The 24,909-nt window shown below is 44.7% G+C and overlaps 1 protein-coding gene across 9 annotated transcripts in view; it reads left to right on the forward strand.

Annotated features, from left to right (window-relative positions):
• RGS8 (regulator of G protein signaling 8) overlaps window positions 1-24,909 on the forward strand; it is a 59,544-nt gene that overhangs the window by 11,819 nt on the left and 22,816 nt on the right. Inside the window, exons 2-8 of one of the 9 annotated variants that reach the window (XM_021929752.2) lie at window positions 4,841-5,042; window positions 11,637-11,759; window positions 16,477-16,590; window positions 17,680-17,753; window positions 19,666-19,794; window positions 22,438-22,539; window positions 23,388-23,452. In XM_021929752.2, the coding sequence (XP_021785444.1) occupies window positions 19,769-19,794; window positions 22,438-22,539; window positions 23,388-23,452 (193 nt within the window). In that variant the 5' untranslated portion in view covers window positions 4,841-5,042; window positions 11,637-11,759; window positions 16,477-16,590; window positions 17,680-17,753; window positions 19,666-19,768. Of the gene's footprint in view, window positions 1-4,840; window positions 5,043-11,636; window positions 11,760-16,476; window positions 16,591-17,095; window positions 17,374-17,400; window positions 17,562-17,679; window positions 17,754-18,668; window positions 18,955-19,665; window positions 19,795-19,857; window positions 20,027-22,139; window positions 22,264-22,437; window positions 22,540-23,387; window positions 23,453-24,909 lie in introns of those variants that run through there. The other 8 variants (XM_021929748.2, XM_009192009.4, XM_021929757.2 and 5 more) reach the window with 8 other exon arrangements.

Here is a 24,909-nt window from a genome sequence, read left to right on the forward strand (position 1 = left end):
GATAAAGCTATTTTTGCTGGAAGTAAGATATGCCGGGGAAGGAAAGGGATCCTGATGAATTATTTAAGATTGAGCTCAGATATTCACTTGTAGGGGGGGTGTGTGTGTGTGTGTCTGTGTGTGTGTGTGTGTGCATGCTCGCGCACGCACGCACAGGAGAGAGAGTGACGGAGGGGGAGAGAGAGAGAGATGCTGTTAGGGAGAGATTTAGATCTCACATTTCACTAAAAGGCAAAGGCCATCTAATTTCTGATTTTGGTTTTTCAACAGTCTTCTATATCTCTATATTGTTTTTTGCTTTTGGCTTCTGTTGAAATGCAAGACATGTCTTTACTACAACCAAGAACAGCCCCTCTGTGTTAATTTTCGGTTACTACCACAACAAATTACCACGGACACAGTGACTTAAACAGCACAGATTTATTATCTTACAGTTCTGTAGGTTGAAATTCACATAGGGGGCTCATTGCGCTAAAATCAGTGTTACTGGGTCTGCATTCCCTTCTGGAGGCTAGAGGGGAGGTTCTGTTTCCCTGCATTCAATCCTTTGTGATTACAGAACTGATGTCCTGTGTCCTTGATGAACTCCAGCTGGGGTGGTCTCTAGCTTCTAGTGGCAACTGTATTCCTGGGCTGCTGGCCTTCTTCCTCCATTTCAAAGCTAGCAAACATGGGTTGAATCCCTCTCCTACTTTGAATCTCTCCTTCTTTGGCTTTATCTCTGACTCACTCTTCTGTCTTCCTCTTCCATGTTTAAAGACTCATATGATTTGATTGAGTCTGCCTAGATAACCCAGGATAATATTTTCATCTCAAAGTCTTTAACCTTAACCATATCTGCAAAGTCCCTTTGTCAAGTAAGACAACATAGTCACAGGTTCCAAGGATTAGGGTGTGGACATTTTCTGGGACCATTACATGTAACACTTTGCCTCTTTTTCTTCTTTTCTCTCTCTTTCTTCCTCCTCATCTTTCTTCTCCCTTTCATTTGTTCCTTCTTTCTTAAAAACGAAGATGAGAGAGAGAAAGAGAGAAAGTGTGTGTGTGTACTATCTACTAAGTAACAGGTACTGCACAGGCACTGGCTAAAAAAGATGAATTAGTTATAGCCTCTGCTCTCAGAGAGCTTACAATTTATTGGGAGAATTCATTTCAATAAAAGATAAAAATCAAGACAAGGTGTTAGGTGGTATAAATTTTTTATACATTTAATCTCTTTAATCTCTTCCTCTGAATATTCAGATCTTCTTATCCTAAGAATAAACACTCTAACTAAATACTGGCAAGTGAATGAATAAAGAGATTTGCACAGTGGCAGAAGGTTTCTAAAGCCTTACCTCTACCAGACAATGGGACATATGCAGTTTAAAGGCTATGCAGTTTATCACAAGTCAGTGTAAATGTACCATAAATCCGTGTAGTCTGAGATGCCTTCCAATCCCTCTTCACTAAGGAAATGGTGGAGTTCCTTGGCCAGGGATGGGTAAAGAAATGTTTCTGCCTTCTTAAACCTGGGTTTCTTTCTTCTTTCTTTCTGTATTTTCTGTATTGGTTCAGTTGGTTCTGTATTTTCTGCAGGCAACAACTTCTCCTTTTTTCCTTCTCTGCCAAACTTCTTAATTCAATTTATTCTAACAAATATAGAGTATAGAGTCCTCATATGTGCTCGATAGTTACTTGGTGCTGGAGGTACAAAGATGAAAGAGAGTCCCTGTTCTTGAAAGCAAAATCCATTTCTGTTGCTTTGACAGCCTAGTGATCCACTCATATTTTGGTATTTGACCTTTTCCCCTTTTATCCTTCTCAGTTAAACCTCCCCAACCTGTCTGCTTAGTGTACACTGCCATGTGCTGAGATATTTCTTCCCTCAGCCCTTGGGCAGTCTGGCAGAGCCCTGGGTTCCATTTACTCTGGTGTTCCATACAAAAATTGTTTTCTGTGTGTGCCATAATTTGAAAATCTGAGAAGCAATACTCTAAGCCAATAGTTGTCAAGTGTAGTACCCAGACCAGCAACATTAGCATCTTTGGAAAGTTGTTAGAAATCCAAATTCCTGGAGCCCTCATGCCTGTAGTCCCACCTTCTTCAGAGGTTGAGGCCCAAGGATCCCTTGAGGGGCTAGGAGTTTAAGTCCAGCCTGGGCAACATAGTGAGACCCCATCTTTTGGGGGAAAAAATAGGAAAAAAAATAAATGCAAATTCCTAGACCCCACCCTAGACCTGTTGAACTGGAAACTCTGGGAGTGGGAGCTAGAAATCTGTATTTTAATAAGTGTGCTAGAGGATTCTCATGCTCCTTAAAGTCTGAGGTCCACTGCACTAAGCCACATTCCCAGTGGTCACCTATGACTAAAATTCATTTTGCCATTTTCATCTCAGTTCTCACCCACATTAACTTCTCTGCAGTATTTGACTCTTCTCAAAAGCTCATCTTTCCCGGCTCCTGTGACACTTCATTCCTCTGGTCCTCCTACTCTCTTTCTCTCCGATGATTTTTCTCAGTATCTTTGGTCGGCTCCTCTTTCTCTGCTCCTCGTGTAAATGTAGTCACTTCTCAAAGTCCTGCCCTTGGCCCCTCTTCTCTTGCTGTCCTTGGGTGATTCCATTTACTCCCCTCATCTGTTTTCTTCAGGTGGAGAGCTCCCAACTCCTACCTCTCTGCTAAGATCCAATGCTGTATTTCCATCTCCTCTTCATCTTCTGCCCTGGCCTATCTGCAGAGCTCAGCCAAACACATGGTAAGTTTTCATTTACAGGTCAAAGTCTGCTCTTCCTCTTAGGTCCCTTAGCCTTAAAAACTAGTTCTCAAATGGGATTGTAGAATCATTCTCAGCTCCTTCCCATCCACAAGCCCTCCATTCTGAGCTCACCCTATCCTTCACAGAGGATCACGTCATGCTAATTCAGTCTCCCCAAATCTCTGTATCTTGTCCTTTCCTCTCAAGCCCATTGTCTTTTTTTTGGCTCTCATCTTCTTTCACCTAGGAATTTATAATAAGTTTTGATGGGCTTCACTTGCCTACAATCCCTCTCCACTTAGAATCTTCTCAAAACACAGATCTGATGATACAAAAAATACATTTGATCAACACTTCTTTGTTTAAAGTTTTTACCCTCTGGTCCCAATGGACCCTTTACATTGCATTCACCAGTATGGCATCCTATCACACTCTACTTTTTTCTCCTGCCTCCCTAGAAAGAACACTTACTGTTTCCCAAACATACCAGGTACCTCTAGACTCCATGCCATTGCCCAGGCTGTTCCTCAGCCTTGCATTCTCTAGCTCAGTCAACCCTGCTTGTCGAAATCCACATGTAACTGTCAGGGTGCAGGTTGTGTCCAGAGGATGCCTCCTCTGAGGGGATTTCCCCGACTTCCCAGTTGGACTTAGTACCTCTTCCTCTGTGCTCCCCCAGCATTTCCGCAGAGCTCTGTGAGTACTTAACTCACTTCTCCGTGCATTGGAGTCAGCTATTTAAATCTCTCTCTCCTCCACTAGGTCACCTAAGACATGACAAGGAGGTCTTAGTCGTCACGGCATCCCCCACAGCACATACTAGGTTCCCAAGAGTTGTCTGCTGAATCGGCCTGATTTTGTTGAAATGATGCAACAGTGAAACGATGACCTGTCCCCTGAGGGGTCATCTCGTGGGTCAGCACTTGTTAGGACCTCTGGAGTTAGGCTTGACTGAGAACACCCAGAGTACAGCAGGGAAGGATGGTTCCCTGGAGACCTGTGGCAGTCTTGTTCTGTGCTCCCTCTGCCTCCTGTTCCCTTCCTCCAGAGAAGGCCCTTGCTTGAGATCGCTCTTCCCCTCATTAGCTGTGCTTGTGGAGAGTTCCCCAGCTGCAGCTTCCTTTGGTCTTCTCTGTCTTCCATGGTTTGTTGATTTACTTCCCTGTCATCCTCTTTCTCTGGCTGTGGTTGTAAATAGAGCTGGTGACTGTAAGCCCCGGGCCTGTGCAGTGAACCTGCCTCATATGCATGGCAGGTCCAGGAGACCGTGGGATCCATGGGAAGGGTCACCTCTCCATTCCAAAGCTGCTCTGGGCTCTGGCCCAAGCTGTCCTGGAGGTTTTGTCCTGACTCTCCAAATGGACTTTTACAGATAGAAGCATCACATTCTCTCCATTTCTCCACGATGCTCCCTCTTGCTCCTGTTCTTGACACCATGACCCCCTGGCCACAGGATGGGCAGGTGGTCGAGGGGACAGTCAGGCTTGTTTGCAGCAGAAGGTGACAAATGACACAGAACATTTCATGCATTACACTTTTTCATGTCTTTTTTTTTTTTTTTTTTTTTGCCTCTTTGAGAAAGTTGGAGCTGTGCGTGATATAAATTGCCTTAGCCATTGATGAAATCCTAATCAAAAGTGGCCTTGTTGGTTATGAAAGGACAGCAACAACCTTGAAGCCAGACCAGGAATATGGGGCTTTATCTTTCCCCCTTCACCATCTCTCATAAAGCAACCACTTTCACCCTGGAATGTTTTTGAGCAAAAGCAGGTTATCTTTTCTCCCACAAGCCAGTTACCCTGCTTCACTTCCTTGTGTCCCAGGTGATCTTCTCCCTCCTTCACCTCCCCCTCTGCCATCACCTCTGAGCTCTGCCTCTCCCTGAATTCTGGAGAGCCACCAGCCCCTCGGAGGCAGCTGCCCGTGAGTGAGCTGGGAGCGGGAGAGCCACACAAGCAGTGCCATCCTGCTGGAGCCTGTGGTCCTCCCCCGACTCTGCGTGGCAGTGCGCATCATCTGTCAGAGTGCCCCTCTCCCCTCCCTCTACTTCCCCACCCCCTCCCCTGCCGCTCACTCGCTCTTTCCCTTTTCATGAGATGCAGAGCCTGGAGAGGAGCGGAGCCGGCGGGAGCAGCATGTTGCAGCCGCTATTCTAGGGGCGCTGGGTGAAGTGGGCCGCCCTCTGCCACCCTCTCCCAGGTGCCAGGAGGAGGTGGCTGACTCACTCAGGGCCTCACCGAACCATGCCCAGCTGGGGACCGCACCAGCCACACCTTCCCAGCTGCGCTGCCCACCGCCAGGCAGGTAAGAGAGAGCAGCTGCTTCCAGCAGGGCCTGAGTGGGTCCCTGGGCAGGTCAGCCCGGGCTATAAGTCTTGCTGAGAGGTGCAGGACATTGCAGGGCAGAAAAGGTTCTGGCCTCCTGTCATTGTCCCCATTTACTCTCTGACTCCTCAGAGCTATTAAGCCCGCCACCCCTGCCAGGAGCAAGGGTGTAGAAATATGTGTTCTTCCCAGTTAGCAGGTGCTAAGCCTCAAATGTCCTTTTTGTTCTCCATCCTCCTTCCTCAACCCCAACTCCTCAGGTCCCCTAAAACCTACTTTCTGTTCAAAGGTGATCCTGTTTCTTCTCTCAGCTCCCTTAGGGGGCTCTGAAAATATTGTAGGTTGATATCTGGACGATAACACTGTCTCTTTATTTTTAGTTTCATTCATGTCTTTTTCTGCTGTTGTCTTAAATGGGTTGCTTGCACAGCAGTCTGGCTGCACGCAGAATCTGTTTTGTTTCCAGTACATGTGCAGGTCTTTCGTATTGCTGGTGACTAGCGTTGGTGACACATTCCGATGCAGAAGAACTCACAATCACAATGAGTTGGAGGGAGATTAAAATTGGAGGTCACCAATTTCTAAGCAGTGAGTTGAGGGCACAGTTACCTGCTACAGGGACTGAAGAGTCCATGGCATCAGATAAATGGGTCCTTCTCAGCACTGTCTAGTTAGTGACTTTTTTTTTTTTTTTTTGATCACTGGGAGGAGGGTTGCTCTTCTCTTTCTGTGATAGAGTGGTGACTCAATATCAACCTATTGTTGAACTACATACTGAGAACCTGGCTTGCAAGTGTTTGTAGGTCCTGACCTTGGGGTGCTTACAATCTAATGAAATAATGAAGGCAAGCTTACCCCATCCTGAAGTCTGGGTTAATTCTGGATTATATGTTCCTATAGAGTTGAAGAACTTTAGAGTTTTCCTGGAAAATGGAGGAGGTGCTGGCAAGTGGGAGTGAGATAACTGTATTCATGAGATCATAGTAGTGCTTGTTTATAGTTAAAAGCTCTGAACATGCAACATGGTATTACGCTGATGATGGCTATTATTATTTTGAGAATGAGAGTCCGGTGAGCGTTCACTCCTGTAAACTAGTCTTTATTAACTGTTTGCTCTCCCCCCATTCTTAGAGCAGGTTTCCTGAAAGAAGTGTGTGTTATATTGGAAAGTTGATGAGTGAGTGGGGAGTAGAGCGTGTAGTGTGGCTCACATCTCACCATGGCCAGGCTAAGGTAAGCCTCCCTTGGGTATCACCTCCTTTTAGCTTCTTCTTTGTTTAAAAATTTTTTCCACATAGTTTCTAACACACAAGGGGACCTGAAAACTTGCTTTTATTCTTTGTCCAGGTGAATGAAACATGCCAGTTAGGTGAAGGTCTTTCTCCCATGGGTCAGTGAACTCTGACCTGGAGAACACGGTTCCTTAGTCACAACAGCCATGCCACTACTGCTAGGGGCTCTTAGAGGACAGGGCAAGAGTGTAGATAGACAGCTGAGCCAAACCCTCATCTTTCTGTTAAGAAAACCCCTCCAAGTGTGGATCTCAGTCATGGGTCAGCAGCAGTATGAGCTGAATAGGCAGAGTTGGGGTGGAAAAAATACTGGAGGTCCTGGGTTTAAGTTTTCCTAGGACCATTAAGTGAATTACCCTAGGCCCTCCACTCAGGGCCACTGAGCAGCTTCATCTGTAAAATGAGAGCGATAACAAGTGCCTGGCTCACTTTCAAAGGAGCTTGTGAGGATCAGCTGAAAGGAATGATAGCTCGCAGTGGTCAAGATGTGCTGAACAACTTTACTAGGTGCTTGCCCTACATGATGCTGTTTAATTCTCCCAACTTCCTAGAACAAATTGAGGCTCAAGGGGGGTAAAAAAAAAAAACTCGATGAAGTTTAGCCAAAGAAGTGAAAGCACCTGTCCTTGTATCATCATCCCCATTTACTCTCTAACAGATTCTTCAGAACCTTTAAACCCGCCACTCTTGCCAGGAGCAAGGGTGCAGAAATTTGCCTGTTCTTCCTAGTTAGCAGGTGCTAAGCCTCAAATGTCCTTTTTGTTCTCCATCTTCCTTTCTCAATCCCAACTCCAACTTGTGACTTCTGATTATAAGTAACAAAACTCACATTTGTATAGCACAACACCAACTTGTGACTGTGCTATACAAATGTAAGTTTTGTTACATATAATGACTTTATGGCTTAGAACAATTTTCCTGTCCATTCTATTCCAGGCTGTCTGTGCTTTCTGGTTTCTTCTTTGTCCAAACACTACATTTCTAGAGATGTCAGAAATGCTTCCTTGCTTCCCCTCTGTGCCTGGAGGTATTTTTTACTGTCCAAGAAACATCAGCATCATCATCAGAACCTTTGCCAGTGTTCTCTGCATGGAATTTGTCAATGTTCTCTGTATGGAATTTCCCAAAGGCTTTTGAATTCATCTGTAAAAGGTTCTAGAAGGAAGAGGGTCTTGGAAAAGCTAAGTGACTTAAGGTAGATTACTCCCAGGGCCTTGTCTCTCAAGCAAAAGTGTCAGGGGGAATTTGCTCAGCATCTCTGTGCATCACAGTGCACCCACCCACACAGCCCTCGTCCCTCCTCCCGCCCCCAGCACAGACATTAACGTGCACCAGCACATGCCCGCAAGCAAGGCATCTCACTGAGTGCTCTCAGTTCTCAGTTCTCTGAATTTCGGAGCCGATACCAGTGGGAGAACTGTTCCCAGAGTCCCAGGCTCCACTCCACTATTCCCTGCTGCTGTTGCTGTGGCTGAACCCCACTCCTGGGTCTGATGGCTGTGGATTCTCCTTGCTGTGTGATTCTAGGTGTCTGGCTAGAATGGAGCTGGGAGGGAGGACATGAAAGCCATTGCCTGAAGTCATTAAAAATGGAGGATTAGAAAGAGCTTATTTTATATTCAGAGGAGGGGGAGAGTGCTGAAGCTGCTCTCTGCCCACAGCTGTAGACTCTGATGGCAAACGGTAAAGCTTTTGTTACTATCTGAGAAGGGGAAGAGATTGATAACCAGCACCCTGGCACTGAGAGATAGGAGGGAAAGCCACATTTCAGCTGTGGCAGGGCTTCATGCTTGCCTCTCAGCTCCATGGCTTTGAAAACTACATCCCTCTGCTTCTCCACCTTTGGCCCTGCTGTCCCGTCCATGCAGCTTCCACACCTCTCCCCACTGGGTGTGGGGCTTCTGCCTTCTCTAACTCTGATGTTCTCCCTGTGACTTAATGTTTTTGTAAGCCTAAGTGATTTACATCCAATGTTTACTTATATATTTCACTGAATTCTTGCAGTAACACAGGAAGTGGGCATTGCCTTAGTAATTCTGATTTCAGAGATGAGAAGGCAAGGTCCTAAGCCAAGGAGAACCTGCCATACAGGGCAGAGTTGGAGCTTGGACCCTTGTTGCTGACCCTGGAGCCTGTGCCACACTGTGACTCCACACTGTCTCTGTTGGCCAGCATCCTACACCAAACATAGTTTCCTCACCTACCTGCTGGGGGGCTTATGTCAGCTCAACATACATTAACTGAGCCTTTTCCTGTTGCCAGGGACTGTGCTACATTTTGGAGGTGTAGAGATGAAAAATACATTTTTTACCTAGGCAATGTACATAGGGAATATAATGTACCCATGCCTGGGACCTTGCTTGGCACATAGGAGACACTTAAATGTTAGTCAGATGACTAAATGAGTGAATGAATGAATGAACCCATGCTCCCTGCCCTTGATGAACTTAGGGTCTGGTTAGGGGAAGACAGTTGCAGGTACCTAGCCAGGTGCTGTCATAGAGAAGTGTGCCTGGAAGCCATAGGAGCACAGAGGGCACTTCCTGAACTTAGGTGTTCAGGTGAGGCTTTTGGAGGAGTCACCCTGAAGTGCAGCTTAAGGATGAGCAGGACTCACTCAGATCAAGGACATTCTGGCAGAGGAAATGAAACAAAGGAGGCCCAAAGCCATGGAACCCTGTGATGTGTGCTCATGATTGCGGAGAGTGTAGAGTTGTTGGGGCCTGAAGGACAAGCCAGGCGAGTGGTAGGTGACTCTCAAGGTAGCCAGACCTTGGGGAGTTTGTGTGTCAGGATCCTTCTTAAGCTGGAACTTTACCCCTAGAGTAGGAGGGCTTAAAGATTTTGAGGAGAAGGAAATGCAGTCATGTTTGTGACTAACCAGGTGATTATGGCTGCAGATTGGAGCTGAATTTAAGAAAATAGGCTGTCTCATGGAGACCAGAGACTGTGAGGACACGAACCAGGACCATGAGGACATGAGCCAGAGCAGTGGTAGCGGGGATGGAGGGAAGGAGACAGATTTGAAAACTATGAAAGATTTAATCAGTATGATTTGGTAATTGGTTGTCGACAGGAGATGAGAGAAAGGGAGTTGCCTGTAATTACTTTCCTATTTCTGGCTTGAGTTACTCAGTAGATGGTGGTGCCAGAAACTGAGATCAGCAATTCCAGAGGAAGCCAAGGTTTGTATGTGTGTGTAGGGGGTGCGGGTGGGGTGGGAGGTGGGCGTGGTGAGGGTGGCAGATAAAATGGGCCAAGAAAGATGGAAATATGATGTGTCCATTATTTAGATATACTTGCAGTTGTTGGGCCTGTAGGATATCTGAGGGGTACGTTCAGCAACCCAAGGGCTATCTGAGTCTACATGACTGGGAGCTATTGGTGTCTACATGTTGGGAGAGGGGCTAGAGTTGGAGAAAAATATTTAGAAGTGGTCAATATACCCAATGTAGTTAGGACTATGGGCAAGGATGAGATTGCCCAAGTAGCAGGCAAAGTGAGAGGAGCAGGAAGCTAAGATTAGAGAGGAAGGAAAATAACGGTGTTTATGGAGTGGACAGAGGAGGAGTAGGAGGAGCCAGCAAAGGAGACCAAGGGGACGGGCAGCCAGGGGAATGTAATGTTGGGAAGTCAAAGGAGAGGGTACAAAAAATGAATGGCCACCATGGCAAAGGCAGCAAAGAGGTTCATAAAGACAAGTACTGGAACATTTCCACTGGACCTCACAGTATGGAAGCTGTGTTTTAGGGCAATGGTGGGAATGGAAGCCAAATGGCAAAAGGAGCTAGGAGGGATAGGAAGTGAGGAAGCAGAGGAGACTCTTTCAAGCAGTTTTGCTGATAAAAGGAGAAACGTCCAACGTGTTTCCCAAAGGGAATTTTTTTTTTTAATAGAAGAGATGAACATTGTTATTGTTAAGTGCAGAATAACATGTGAGAAAGAGAAAATAAAGATAGAGAGTTCATAAAGCAGGGTCCATGGGAAAGGATAAGCAGAAGGCCACAGGAGGAAGGATTCTCCTTAAATAGACATATTTGAGAGCAGCTGGAAGTGGGTCAGAGTGTGTGTAACATGGATAGATTAGTAAGGGTTAGGAAGCAAAACGAGGTCCAGGTATTTCATACCCGAGGCCTTGATGATCTTGATGGGACAAGGAGATCAGGTCGTGAGGGTGTGAAGAGTTGTGTGTGTTGCATGAGCTCTCTCTCTCTACTCTACCTTCTTGCCCTTCAGCTGCCCTCACAGAAACTAGTTGTTCACTCTAAAGGTCATTTGTAAAACCTGAGTTCAGTGTTTAAGGTTGCTATCATAGTAGGAACAGAGAAAGGCTGGGGAGGTGAGCAAACAGGCCATCATTTGTCTCCTTGTCCAGTGTTAACATATGGCCCTGGATTCTGCATGTGTAGATAGGCAGCTCAGCAGTGGGAATAAAGGATGTGGCTGGATTCCACCCAGGAACTCTGAGTCGGAGTCCTGGCCATGCCTCTAAGAAATGCGACATTGGACAAAGTCTTCAAAGTTTAGTTTCTGTAGGTGATGTCTAGGAGCTATACCCACTCTAAACCTCTGTGAATTTTAGCGCCTGCTCCTTAGGCATAAAATAATAGATTTTTCTTAAAATGGACTTATTCAAGGTGAGAAAAACTTACAGTGGAAAATGTACAGAAAATCAAGTTCCATTCAAATAGTCTCCTCCTTCTGTATTTCAGTATTGTTGCACTTTACTGGCTTATTTTACTGAAGCTACACATTCTAGGCACAATTTCAAATATACACAAGTCAGGAGACAGAACAGTGAGTCCCTGGGTGGTAGTACCTACCACCCAGCCTCCCACCCAAGATGATGTTGAAGTAGTTCACTGATAGCATATCATTTCAACTATAATATTTCAGAGTATACCTCTAAAAGATAAGGTCTCTTAAAAAAACCTCAATATCAAAATTGCACTAAAAATTAACAATAATATCTTAATACCATTAAATATCCAATCAGTGTTTAGATTTTCTCAACTGCACTGAATTATTTTTAAAATTTTACATTTGAATCAGGGTTCAACACAAAGTCCATGTATTATATTTGGCTGAGGTGTTTCTTAAGCTTTATTTTTAACCCCGATGGCCATTGTCTGCGAGGGAGCACTGTGTAATCCTCTAACGTCTCCTGATTTTGTTTCATTTTCCTTGCTGTTGCTATACCATTTCATTTTAGGAGACATAAGGAAGAATTGCAGGGTTAGATACCAAAGCCTCCAAAATTTAACTTTGAAATTTCTTTCTAGACACACTTAGAAGGGGGAGTATAAAGATAGTGAATAAAGAAAAGAGGCTGGCAAGAGGAAAACCCTGCAGTGAGCAGTGAGGAGACAATGAATGCTCAAGAGGAACAAAAGGAAATGAGAAAGGTAACAGAGACTTACGTAACCCCCAGCCACTGAGCAGCTCGAGAATCATTACAGATGTGCTATCTTATACATTTTTGTCTCACCTTGGTGAGCAGGTGGCAAAAAATGAATCTTTAAATAATGACATTCTATTTATATAGCACCTTTCCCCAAACAGCTTATTAAATAGCTGAACAGACATCTAAGTAATCCTCTACGTAAAATGAGGAAGTACCAGGAAATTTAATTCCCATTTTACAGATGATAAAATATAGTTGAAAAGACTACGCATAATGATAAAAGTGGCTCACACAGAACAGCTATTTGACATTTGTCAAGAATTGTGGTGAAGACTCCATTACATTATCTAATTCAATCCTTATAACAAGACTATGACATTGCTATTGTTATTATCTTCATTTTACCCACGATAAAAATGATACTCAGAGAAGGCGAGTAGTTTGCCCACAATTCTGGATCTGCCCTTAATCTGGAAAATTATGGAGTTGAGGTTGAAGCTCAGGGCTGTCAAATCCACCACACTTTCTTTTCCAGTCAGTCTACTCTGCAGTAAATCAGGAATCTCTTTTTTTTTTCCATCTCCTTGCTCACTGGCAAAGTCCCATTTAAAGGGAAGCCAAAATCATCTTCAAATATAATAATAGGGTGTGATGTACTGGAATTTACGGAGCATTTCCCCCACACACTTTCTCATTTCTTCGCATATAATCACCCTGAAAAATAGACTGGGCAGGTGTGTTAATTTGTATTTTACAGATGAGGAAATTGAAGTTGAAATGTCTTGGTGATGTTAGTTGGTGATCACAGAGCTAGTAGAAGTAGTTAGTGTCATGGAGCTAGTTAATAGCAGAGTTAGTACCAAAGGCCCTTTCTTCTGATTCCAAATCCTGTACTTCTTGGTTTTCTTTGCAAACCTCATGGGCACACAGCTTTAACTGCTGACTTTTCTCCATGTCCCCTCTGATGTTCCTTATGAGGAGCTGAGCAGCATTATTACAAATTAAATATGTGGATGCTTGAACTGATGAACAGGAAATGAGGCTGCTAATGCTCAGAGGAATGAGATCGAGATGCATTTTTTAAAGTAGAATTTTGGGCCAAGTGGCCTCCTTCTGTCCTGCCCTTCCCTGTGTCCTTCCGGTCTCCATGGAAACCCTAAATCAATGCAGCATATGTTGATTCATGTTTCTACTGTTACTAGGAAGCTACGAGGTGGAAATTGCTTTTAAAAGATTTACGGAAGAGCTTTAGCATGCTGACCAGAATTCAAATCTAATATCCAAATGACTGTTTTATTAAAAGCTTTAAATGTGGTATTATCCTAGGTGGTATGTTGGTTAGATAAACACACAGGGGCATTTGGCAATAAACCTCCTCTTCCACTCTCGTGGCTTTTTAAAATATTATATTGCAGATTTAAGCTCCCTTTATCTTCAATTTAATTACATTCTCATGGCCTGTGTGACAATGCCAGGTGCTCCTTCTGCTCTTGATGAATTCCACCCTGCTCTGACCCGGCTATTGGGTTAGTTTGCAAATGCCTTACGTACCTGTGCAGCTGACCCTGAGTGTCATTAGCATTCTGTTGACTTCAGTCTTGACCAGAAGGCTGCAGAAGTCTAACGTGTTTCTGCCATAAAGAATCCTTGTGATTTTTCAGATTTTTTTCATGAACTCAAAATCAAATTTAGCCGACATTTACTCAACACCTGCTCTCTGCAAGGCAATGAGAATTAATAGTAAGGGCAGTAAGTAAAAGAGTCTGTCTTTTTGGAGCACACAGTCAATTGAGAAGATCATAAAACATAAATCTCAAGAATAAACTATGCCTGTGATGTGGGCTGTCAGAGAGCCTTACAGCAAGGTGGTGCTATTGGGATGGAGGGGGTTCCTTCTGATTGGGAGAATTCTGAAAAAGGTTTGGAAAGGAGAATTTTTGCTTGAGGTAATAGGTTTAGGGAAGAAGCTGAGAGTTAACAGGCAGATCAAGGGTGGGGACATTCTGGGCAGAAGGGACAGCAGAGGAATCATGCGTATGTGTGGGATAGAAAACTGGGATAGGCAAACGGGACAAACTCATTGTCAGGCAGGACAAGGAGTCATTTGGATATTAGATTTGGGCCCCATCAAAGATGATTGCACAGATGATCCACTTTATGGTATCTGTTCAGTGGTACTCCAGCAGTAGTGTAGTGGGCAAGGTTTGTGGGCGGACAGAGAAAGAAACAACACCAGGGAGATCAGTTATTTAAGAGAGGGCAGGGGTTGTGCAGGTGCTGGGGGTTGAATAACCTCTCATATGTCAACATCAATGGATGGGAGGGAATGAAGTTGAGAAATATTTCAAAAATATGACAAGATTTAAAAACCAATTTAGGAAGGGGAATGGAGAAAAAGAAGCCAGAAATGTCTGTACTTGTTGGGGTTAGGGTTACGGTTAGGGTCCCTTGTGGGACTTGGGCAGAGTAATGTCACAAGCAAACACAGGGAGCCCAGCAGGAAAGGAGGATGTGGGAAGGTAGTTGTTTAGAGACAGTACGGCATGCAGGGTCTATTTAGAGCCAGTATAGCTTGCAGGGTCTGAGATGTGAGGAGCTGTCCAGCAAACCTCTGGAAAAGCAGCCTAGAGCTGAAGAGGCAAGATTGAAGCACTGATTCTGGAGAGGAGTGGTGGGTCCCTGGAGAGGGCAGGGCTTCCCAAGGCAAGTGAGTATAGACTGGGAAGTGCAGAGGGGGGCAGGACAGCCCAGAGGCAGGAGCGGGGCTTGCAATCACTGTGTTCCTGTAAGAGACGTGAGTTGTGGCCAGTTGAGATGTCCTGTGCCAACTCCACCTAGCAAGTCAGTAGCAGTAGCCGGAAAAGAACCCAGAGCTCTACATTCCTGGGGCAGAGCTCTAAGCCTGGGGACTACAGAGTCCAAGGTGATGAATTCCTTTCTCACGAGCACTTAACCCTGCTTGCCTTTTCTGTTTATTTATTTCAGGAAAGAAGACAATGTTAGAATGCTTAACTTTAGGTTCAGCTTAATTCTCCTTGAAATTATGCACTGGCCTCTTTGGAAGATTATGCTGGTGTCCTCTTGGGAGAGGGGCCTGCGCTAGGTCTGTGCTTCTCAAACTGTGGTCCTCTGTGATTACTCCTTGGCATTTAGGAGTGTTTTGGTTAGAAAAAAAAAGAAAGTTTGGACTAGTTTTAATGTTCTGTTTCCTTGTATTATTCATGTCCACACACTTTTTTTCCTTCTGCTCTTTATATTCCTGTTACTTCTTTTACATTTTTCTTGTTTACTATAGCTCTTTTTAAACATTGGACTTATTGACTTCCTATGACTATATTATTTCTCCAAAGGCTAATTGAAGATTCTGATGCCTGGTTAATATTGATTGGCTTCCACTTGTGACTCAGGCCCATTTGCAGCCCTGCTCTCTTTCCTCGGGGCCTTTACCCCCTGGATAGTGGCCTGGGCAGTAAGAGATTTGGAGGAGACCTTTGTTCTACTGTTTTAGTGCTGGTAGGAAGTGTCCTATGATGGCACTACGTTTGTGTTAAAGTGAGGAGCAGAGCAGAGGCTGGAAGCATCAGGTTTGGTGCTAGATACTAGCTCTGCCACTTTTAAATGACGTGTCTCTGTTTCTCCATCTGTAAAAGAGGGGTGATAAAGGTGTTGGCTTTGTAAATTTGTTCTGAAAATTAAATAGATAACTCAAAGCAATGTTTGGCATAGTGTCTGGCACATACTAACTGCTCATTAAACATTAGCTATGTGGATTCACCTTATTCTAGAAACATATCTTGAATTAGGGGAGTGCTTATCAATGGGCTTTTATTCATCAGTTTATCTGTGTACCAGTTTCTTATGGTGCAGTGTACCAAGAAAATGTCCAGAAATGAAAGGTTCTCTTTCTGCTGAAGTTCTAAACCCCAATTAGCAACAGGGTTCAAGAAAGGGGTAATAAGAAATGAGAAACTTTTCTTTTGCCTCTCATTTTATAACACAAAGTTCCCTTTCTTTAATAGAGGGGCACTGTGGACAATATCAGAAAGAGACAATGAGTCACTGTGGAGGCAGCATCAGAATTTTTATTTCATCTTATCATCAGGCAGTGAGTAGTTGCGGCAGAATCATTTCACTTAGAGAATTCAGGTTATGCACCAATAGATCTGCCCAGAAAGACTGGGTCCTGGTATGATATAGTAGAAAGAGCTCTGCTGTTAGAGTCATAAAGCTTAATTTCTGCTCCTTGTGCCTCCTCTGGCACGTTGCGTCACTTTGATAAAGGTACATCACCTTTTCTGGCCTCGGTTTTTTCATCTGTAACATGGGAATAATAATACTACCCTCTGTGACGATGGCATAGGATTGTTGAGTGACAATACATGAAAATGCTTTATACATTTAAAAAGGATGAAAAAATGGAATTCATTTCCATTATTATAAAGCCATCACTTTCTGTTGAGATTTCTGCTGCCTTCTGGGTTTCAGAAATGGTTTGCAGCTAAGGCTATGTGTCTTTAGAGCTAGTTCCTGAGAGGGAGTATAGACTCAGCCTTAGGGACCTAGAGCATAATGAGAAGACAAGCTTTCTCCCAGGGCAGCGGTTTGCAAACTTTAGCATGCATCAGAGTCACCTGGAAGGCTGATTACTGTCCCCAGAGTTTCTGATTCTGTAGGTCTAGGGGTGGGGCCTGAACATTTGCATTTCTGATACTTCTCAGGTGATGCTGACGCTGCTGGTCCAGGGACCATGCTTGGAGACCCACTACACTAGGGCAAGCAGGAAGAGAGTCCTCCTTCTGGAACTGAAGAAGGCAGTGTGAAGACCCATGTGGGTAAGGAGGTTTGGAAGAAAAAAAAAAAATGGAAAAGACAGAAAAATAGGGATCATGTGCAGATCGGGCAGAACAAAGGAAAAAGTCTCACTCCATAACAAATGCAAGTAGGGGGAAGTTGCTAGGTGATGGATGAGGGAGAGAGGTGAGTTTCTACTGTAGGAAAAACCAGGTGAGAGGCAGGAGCATAGAGTTGGAAATAAGCATGTTTGGGAAGGCAGAGGAGGTGGAAATTTCTCATTAAGAAGTGGGGAGTGGTGTGGTTGGTGCTGGTTAGGGTGGGAGTGGAGATGAGCTGGGGGAGAAATGCCTCTGTAGAGTAAGGGGCACAGCTGAGATGTGGCAGAGAGGGCGATTTCAGGGCTGTGTGGTTTGGCTTGGTAGTGCAGCACAATAGAAATTTGGAGAAAGGGGGTGGAATTTAGATGTGTGACCTGCCCTGTAGCTTTCTTGCTCTCTGCATTTATCACATCACATCACACCCAGCGAGACAGCCCCCCTCCTCCTGACTCATTAGGAGATTTGATTTGGAGTGGCTCCTGCTGTCAGCAGCTGTCTGGGGCAAGATCTTTACGCTCTCCACTGCCAGTGCAGCAGCCAACCTTCAGCCAGCAGCAGGGCTCATTAGAAGAGGGCCCCCTGGACACTTGATTTTCAGCTCACTGGTGACTGGAAAGAGTTAATACCTATTCTTTGCTGCCCCCCACACAGCCTCTGGGTGCAGAGGGAGGCAGCTGTGGGCTGTGGGGACTTCTCCCTGAGCTGCAACCAGAGGAGCTTCAGGTTAGTGAGGCTGAGCTCAGCTCAGGGGCACCTTCTGCATCCTGCCAATGAGGATGGGCGTGCAGACCGTGCCCGGGAGCTGAGCCGCCGCCCGCTGGGTGTAGGCTGCTTCAGTATTTACTGGATGTGACAAGCAGAGAGAAGAGCTTTCAGCGGGGCCGCTTGCTGCCTGGCTCAAGTGGTGGGAGGTGTGTTGTGCATGCCTGTGTGTGTATATGTGTGTGTGTGCGCCTATGTGTTCATGCACACATGCCCTTCACTCGCCGAGGATTTGACTGCTAAAAGAAAGATCTACTTTTTCCCCAGAGCGCCTTAACCCGCAGCCTCTCTGACCACCCAGTTGGCAAAGACCCTCAGGCCATGAGGACTGGCCAAAGACAGTGAGTATTGCCTTTGCTTTTCTCTTTCTTCTCCGGGATGTCTGTGTGCACCGATTGCATTATCCATATTTAATTAACTTGCCTCTTCATGCATATTGATTGCTTTCTTCCCGCAGAGGCTCTAGTTTCTCTCCCCCTCTTTATAAATCTTTGCTCTTTGCTTTTAACCTTTGTTTTTTCTTGAGTATCCCCTCTTCCCATTATGTCTCGTCCTGTCTGCCCCAGACGCACCTGCGACTTGATGCCCATCTATGAGGGCACATGCACTGTGTGGGCAATCACACCATTGAACTTCCTGGGCTTTGGGTAACTTCTAACTCTCAGAAGTCCAGGGCCAAATGGGATAAAAGCCCTGAGGTGCTGGGATGGGCAAGGCAGCTGGGTCAGAGTGTCCTGCTGATTCTTATTTACTGGCATCTGTGGCTGAGCGCATCAAATGGGTAGTGGAGGGTCTGAGCAGCAATTCGGGCAGTGCTGGATTTGAAGGATTTGAAGGAGAGAGACAGGCATCTGAACAGCATGGGCAAGCTAGTGTGGGCTGGCAGTGGGATGGGAAGAGAGACAAGGTGGGGACAGAAGGCTGGGTGAACCCCTGCCCCAAATGACCTTGCCTGCAATGTAGGTGGGTAGTCGTCTCTGGTTCCACTTGGCTCTAGGATAATAAAGGTCCCTGCATGGATTTCCCCTTCCCCTGAGGCCATATCCCACAGCAAGAGGCCTAGGTGCCCCAAACATGACTTCTAGGGACCGTCACAGCTGCAAAAGCTTTGACTTCATGACTCCTGGGGTCTAGGTGTAAGCCTGGTTAGGAGAAAGATTAAGGAAATGTCCCTGCAGCCAGGGAACACAATCCATGACGATGGGCCCTCATACACAGTCTAACTAATTATTTTTTCTAGTTTTCACAAAGCAATCTTTTAATTTTATTAATTGTAGTATTATTAAAGAAGCTATTTTTAAAAAGTGCTTATGAAATAGTCACGGTAATATAAAAATAATTTAAATGGTGTAGCTGACATAGGAGTCTTATCTATCTAAATTAGGTTTCTTTTAAAATGGGTTCTATGTTTGGTGTCAGAGTTCCCCAGGGGAGCCCTTTATGGATAGGCTGCTCTCCTCACGTGTTTCTTCCTATCAGAGGTCTTCTGCAGGAACAAAGGGTTTGAAGCACTGAGAATGGGACCCTCAGGAGAGGAAGACTGTGAGTCAATCAGCTTTCAACCTCAATGACCCCTGTCTCCCCACACTCATGTCCTTCCTGCTTTGTGTCAAGAATAGGCCAGTCCCCAGACTGAGGAAGGTCATGTAGGCTCCATATGGGCGAGAAAGGGTGACTTGCATATTCATTTCTTCAGCCTGCACCTGTGATCCCTGCAGAGGAGCAAGCCTGTGTGGCGACGGTGCCTGACAAGCCTCTTTTGGAGTTCCTCCAACCTCCCTCCCACTCTCACTTTCCCGAGTCTCCACGCACTCCCACCTGGGACAGGTGCCCTTGGAGAGAGGCGAGAATCAGAGCAGCATCCAATCAGATTATTTTGGAGCAAGTACTGACCCCCTCCTCCAACCCCGCTGACTGGTCACTTGGGCCCCACTTTAGTAAGAGAAAGAGAACAGTAATTTTTGGTTTGCGAGGCCCACGCCTCCCCTGAGGCACACGTCCCACTTTATTTTTGATGGCCAGTGGTTGGGGAATCAGGAACTCCTAACCAATAATCAACAACATGAAGCCACCAACAATTTGTTCTTGTCCATCCTTGGTTTGTCGCCCCCGCTAAGGACAAGTGGACATTTGTGGGGCCTGGGGGGATGTGTGTGGGGAGGTGTTCCGCTGGCGGAAACCTGTCTGAGAGGAAATGTAGCGCAGTCAGATGAGAGAGGGTGGCCCCTCTTACAGCAGATTCTTTGATTTTAGGTGAGAGGACGTGCAAGGGTAAATTCCTGAGCCCCGCAGTCTTATTTGCTGCCCTGACGTCCCTGCAAACCAGCCCAAGGGTTAACCGTAAGCGGATGCCTGTATGGCGGCCTTACTGATGCCACGCAGGTAATGAATCAATGGCCTGTTTTCTTGCCCCTGACCCTTTCCTCTTTTCTCCACCTTGTCACCCCCTCTGCTATTTGAGCCTGGCCCAAGCCTCCTTAGCCCATGCGTGGTCTAATTGCATCTGTCCCCATAGGCCTTCTGTGTGAACTGCACGGTTCTTGTCTGTATGCCTCTTGCAAAGTTGTGGCCTTGCAAGCAGGAACTGCCTTAGCTGAAGCCCTCCCATTGACTGGTGAGACAGCTTGGCAGTGACTTATGGGGTGGGATGAGGGACTGTGCATGAGCTTGTATGGAACCATTTAGGGATCTCTGTGAGTTACTTGGATAGGGGCTGTAGAAAAGAGACAGACAAGGGAAAGCCTCGTTATTTTTTAAAAAGTATCCTTAACCTTTGACTCCTACTTCTAACCTCATTATTTCAGACCTAGCTAAGAAGATTATAATTGAGGTCTGAGCTGGAAAGATGAAAAATAAAACCATTTTGTCCCAAAGAATATTTTGTTGAAGATTTTTGCAAACTATTTGGGAGAATCACAGTTGTCTTGGTAACAAGTAGCATCCTTTACACTGGCCCCTGCTAAACCTTGTTAAATGGCTTGCGTGGATTTGCCATTTTTCAAAAGTCCTCTTGATTGCTCTTTGAGGGCAGTGACCTGAGTGTTTTATGATTGATGATCCTGAGGCACAAGGAATGAACCAACTCACTGAAAGTTGGGCTTTGGCCTATGGGGCCGCCTGAGCAGGACCTTTACTTGAATTCATGGAATGTGATGACTCGAGGGCCCTTAATCAGCTGCTCGCATGGCGTGCTGTCAGACACCCTGCAATTTGCAAGCACGAGTGGACACATAAGATGCCCGCTGTTGCAGGAGAGAGAATAGCAGTAGCCAATGTTTGGAAATGCCATGAAATGGATGGCTTTACAACGCAGCCTGGCTGAGATTCAAGGTGGGAGCAGGGGACGTGCAGGCCCAATTTTTTGCAGGAGAGAGGATATTTCTGGGAACTTGGATGTTCCAGCCCTAGGAGGCTCTTCAGAGACGTGCTGTGGAATACAAATGCTGTCCATCCCTGCCAAATATAATACCATCCCAGCAGACATTTCTTGGATAAAATTTCTGTGAACGAAGACAATTACCAGGGATGAAAATCCATTTGAAGTAAAAGAGATTGAATTGGATGACCTCTAAGGTCTCTTCCCACCCCTAGGAAAAACAGGAAAGAAAGCTAGGCCAGAATGACTCCTTTTCAACATGCAGAATGGCATCTTCTAGGACTATTTCTGTGGCAAATTGTTGCGAACGTGCAAGCGGCAGTTCCTTTTTCTAAGTCACTCTTAAGTCCTGATTTGATTACACTAAACCCATCCCACTTACCTTTGCCCTCAACACAAGGAGTTGTCATAGTTAAAGGTCAGGGGTCAGCAAACTTATTCTGTCAAGGGCTAGAGAGTAAATATTTTCGGGTTTGTGGGCCGTATGGTCTGTGTTGCAACAACCCAGCTCTGCCCTTGTAGTTGAAAGCAGCTTTAGACAATTTGTAAACAAATGGTGTTGTCATGTTCCAATAAAGTTTTATTTACATAGACAGGCATCTTTTCAGGGCTACAGTTTGTCAACCTCTGATTAAAGGTTAACAGAGGCTAGTTGGGCATGGTGGCTTGGGCTACTCAGGAGGCTGAGGCAGGAAGATCACTTGAGGTCAGGAGCTTGAGACCAGCCTGGGTAATATAGCACGACCTTGTCTCTAAAAAAAAAATTAAACATATAAAAAAAGTAAACTGGTAAACAGAGGCTAATGTTGGGAGTCAGAAAGAGACATTAGAGTAACTTCTCACTGGATCTGTTATAAGAGATAACTATTTGAGTGCCCGATGTCATTATATGGGTCCTTTGGGAAATAAAACATATGAGAAATGTAAACATACATGTTAAAAATTTAATTATGCTTATTGAGATAAGCCTAAATGTAAATAGGAATACATGAGCTTAGTTAGGCAAGCATAAGAACTGACAAAGGGGACATTGGTTCTTAATTGCTGATTGTACCAATTACTCTTCTCCCCCTGCAAGCATCAATCCTATGGGTTGACTATAGCTAGATTTGTGGGATGAGTGGGGAGAACTTGAGTTGGAACTGACTTGCCTTGAGGCCCCCTACTTTGTGCTTAAGACTCTGATATGCACCCTGCACCTTGCAAACATTCCTCTGCTCCTGGTGTGGGTACTCCTTCCGGGTCTTTGCAATCAGGAGCTGCTGCTGCTGCTGTTGTTACTTTGCCCTCCTTGTGGAAAAGCAAAATGTGGATTGTTATTTTGTTATCACTGTATTTTCTTTCCCTACAGAGAATCCTAATTTAGAAATTCTTCCAAGCTAATGACCTTCATTGACTTACCATCAACTTGCCGTGTCAGCTTTAAAAAGCATTAAGCCTCTAGCGGGCCACGTAGGGTACCTATGACTGTTCAGGTAGTTATTGATTCTCTAGGTGTTCTCTTCCTGTTCATGAAGTTTTCAGAGACCACCTGGGGAAGGGTGGGGGCAGTGCTGGCTCCCGTAGCAGCAGCTCCAGGGGCCCTGTATAGAGCTGACAGCTGTGATCATGAGAGTTTCCCCGTCCTTCTGCCCCTGTGCTTGTTGCAGGAACAAAGGGATGAGGACTCGACTGGGATGCCTGTCTCACAAGTCAGACTCGTGTAGTGATTTCACAGCTATTCTTCCAGACAAACCCAACCGCGCTCTCAAGTGAGTAGTACGGCCACGTGCCATTCCCTGGGTAATACAGCAAGTAATATAGCTCACTTCTTTAGTGAGTTGCTGACCAGAGGAGCCACAGGAAAAATCCTGTCTCTTGGCAGCTCCTTTTATATCACTGGATATGAGTGAAAGGATTGTTTATTTTCCTTTTCAAAATGTATAGCTTAGTGATCTCAGAATGGGAATCCTCTTTTTTTTCCTAAGAAAGCCATATCATCCATCACTCTTAAAATTGTGGGTGGCAAAGGATACTTCTGGGTTCTACTTAGTTGTCAATCTGAGCTCTCAGTTTGGAAATAAATGTTCAAACTTACTCTAAAAATATGCTTAGATTCAAGTAACCTGAATTCAGCACCTCTTCTGTGCTGGTGCTGTATTAAATGTCATGGATGTTACCTTGTGTAACCCTCACACAACTAGGTAATGGGCATCATTATCCCCATTTCAGGAGTGCAGACATTTAGGTGACAGTAAGAATGGAGTCAGGAGCTGAGTCTAACTTTTCTGACTCTAAGACCAGTTTCTTTCCATTGTTACCTCGACACCTTTAAATCATGGACTTACTTAGCTTTGTTCTTTAGACTAAAAGTCAACAGACAAAATTCACTGGATTCCAGTCTTGAGGGTTTTTTTTCATCAGTTACTTAAGAATGTACAAATTTACAGCAACAGAATTCCAGGAATCCAGGTATAGTCTTCATTTCATTTGCTACCAGCCACCCCCCATCCACTCCCCACATTTTTCCAATTTGTTTTTTTGAGAAAATCTTAGTGGTTGTTGAGGGTAAGGAGGTTATTTCAGAAACATTCAAGACAGATGTTTCTTTTTTTTCTAGGAGATTATCCACAGAAGAAGCTACGAGGTGGGCAGATTCCTTTGATGTGCTTCTCTCTCATAAGTGTAAGTAGAATTCAGGTCATATCATGACATGGCAAATCATCCATTTAGTGAGAGATGTACCAAAGGCCTGTGATGATCCAGGTATGTACTAGGTGTTCCAGACCTCTGTGGGCCATGCTGTCACAGAGCCTCCTGCCTAGAGGAGCATATAGAAAAGAAAATGAATGATTTAAATGCAGTGAGATGAGGGCCTTCTTTTCTGTTTTCTGGGTTCAAAGTATGATCCCAAGAAGCCTTTGTATTCTCAGCAGTTTTAGCAAGAGAGAGTTTAGCTTAGAGGTTTGGAATGATGGGCTTATTTGGGAATGAGAGAAGCTAGGTTCTAGCCAGATCTCATTTGTAGAATTGAATGGCCTTCCCCCAAATTATGGGAGAGTCTTGGGCTATGCATCAGTCAAATGAATATTTTGTGCATTTTATTATTCACTTGAGTTGACAGTTTTTGAGTTTTATTGCTGCTTTTTGTTTTGAGGGTTTGCTATCCCAGCTGCATTTTACCCCTCAATTTCTTACTGAGTATACATTTTACTGGAATACAATTTCTGCTATACTTCCTCCTCCATTTTTCCCTTCCTCGTCTGTAATGCCTTTTGTTTCCCACGAAGGCAGAAATAGTTGTGCATATTGTGGTGTGGAGAGGGCAATTTGATGTCAGCCAAACTTTTCATCTCTTGCTTTTTCTCATTATGTGCAAGTTCACATTCAATGGCCTTTGAAACTAGTGGCATTTAATACCTGGAGATGGCAGAGGAGGGGTGAGGAAGAGGGAGGGGTTTTGCGAAGAGAAAGAAGGCTTCAAACAGACATTTCCTGTTCCTCTTAAATATGTCGCAGTGACACTAGAAACCCTAAGTGATCTGGGAACAGAGGGCTGCTTTTAGTTTGGAGTAGTGTTTCCACTTACTTGGAGAAAATGGTTTGGTACAATTAAGTGAAAGGCACTGGGTGGGGGTCAGACCTGCATTCTTGATTTTGACTCAGCGTTGTTACTAAGTAGTTGGGTGGTCTTGACAGAAACTCTCAGTCTTCAGATGTCTTTAGAAGTGATTTTGCTTTCAATTTGGTGAGCAGTTCCCTCCAACCATGCTGCTGATCTGGATACACTGATTAATAAATACGTTTGAATAGATTTTAAAATGAAATGCAAAATCTAAGAATAAGTACATATTGTAGCAAGCAGTTTTGTGAGACAAATAGTCACTTTAGTATTCTGTGGATTGCACTTAGGAAGGAAAATAAGACAGCATAGATATAGCATATGTAACATATGGCTACACCCCAAACAGCAAGCTTATGTGATGAATTTGCCAAGGTAATGGCAAATGTATAATAATATTTAGGATTTGCAGTAATGCTATTTTTTTTTATGAGGCTATTCTGACTTTTTTTCTGGAGTCACATTAGGCTAAACAAGTGTCACTACCAATTTTCGCCTTCTTTTCTGGCTGGATTTCATT

The sequence above is a fragment of the Papio anubis genome, chromosome 1 (genome assembly GCF_008728515.1).
Source record: "Papio anubis isolate 15944 chromosome 1, Panubis1.0, whole genome shotgun sequence".
NCBI lineage: Eukaryota > Metazoa > Chordata > Mammalia > Primates > Cercopithecidae > Papio > Papio anubis.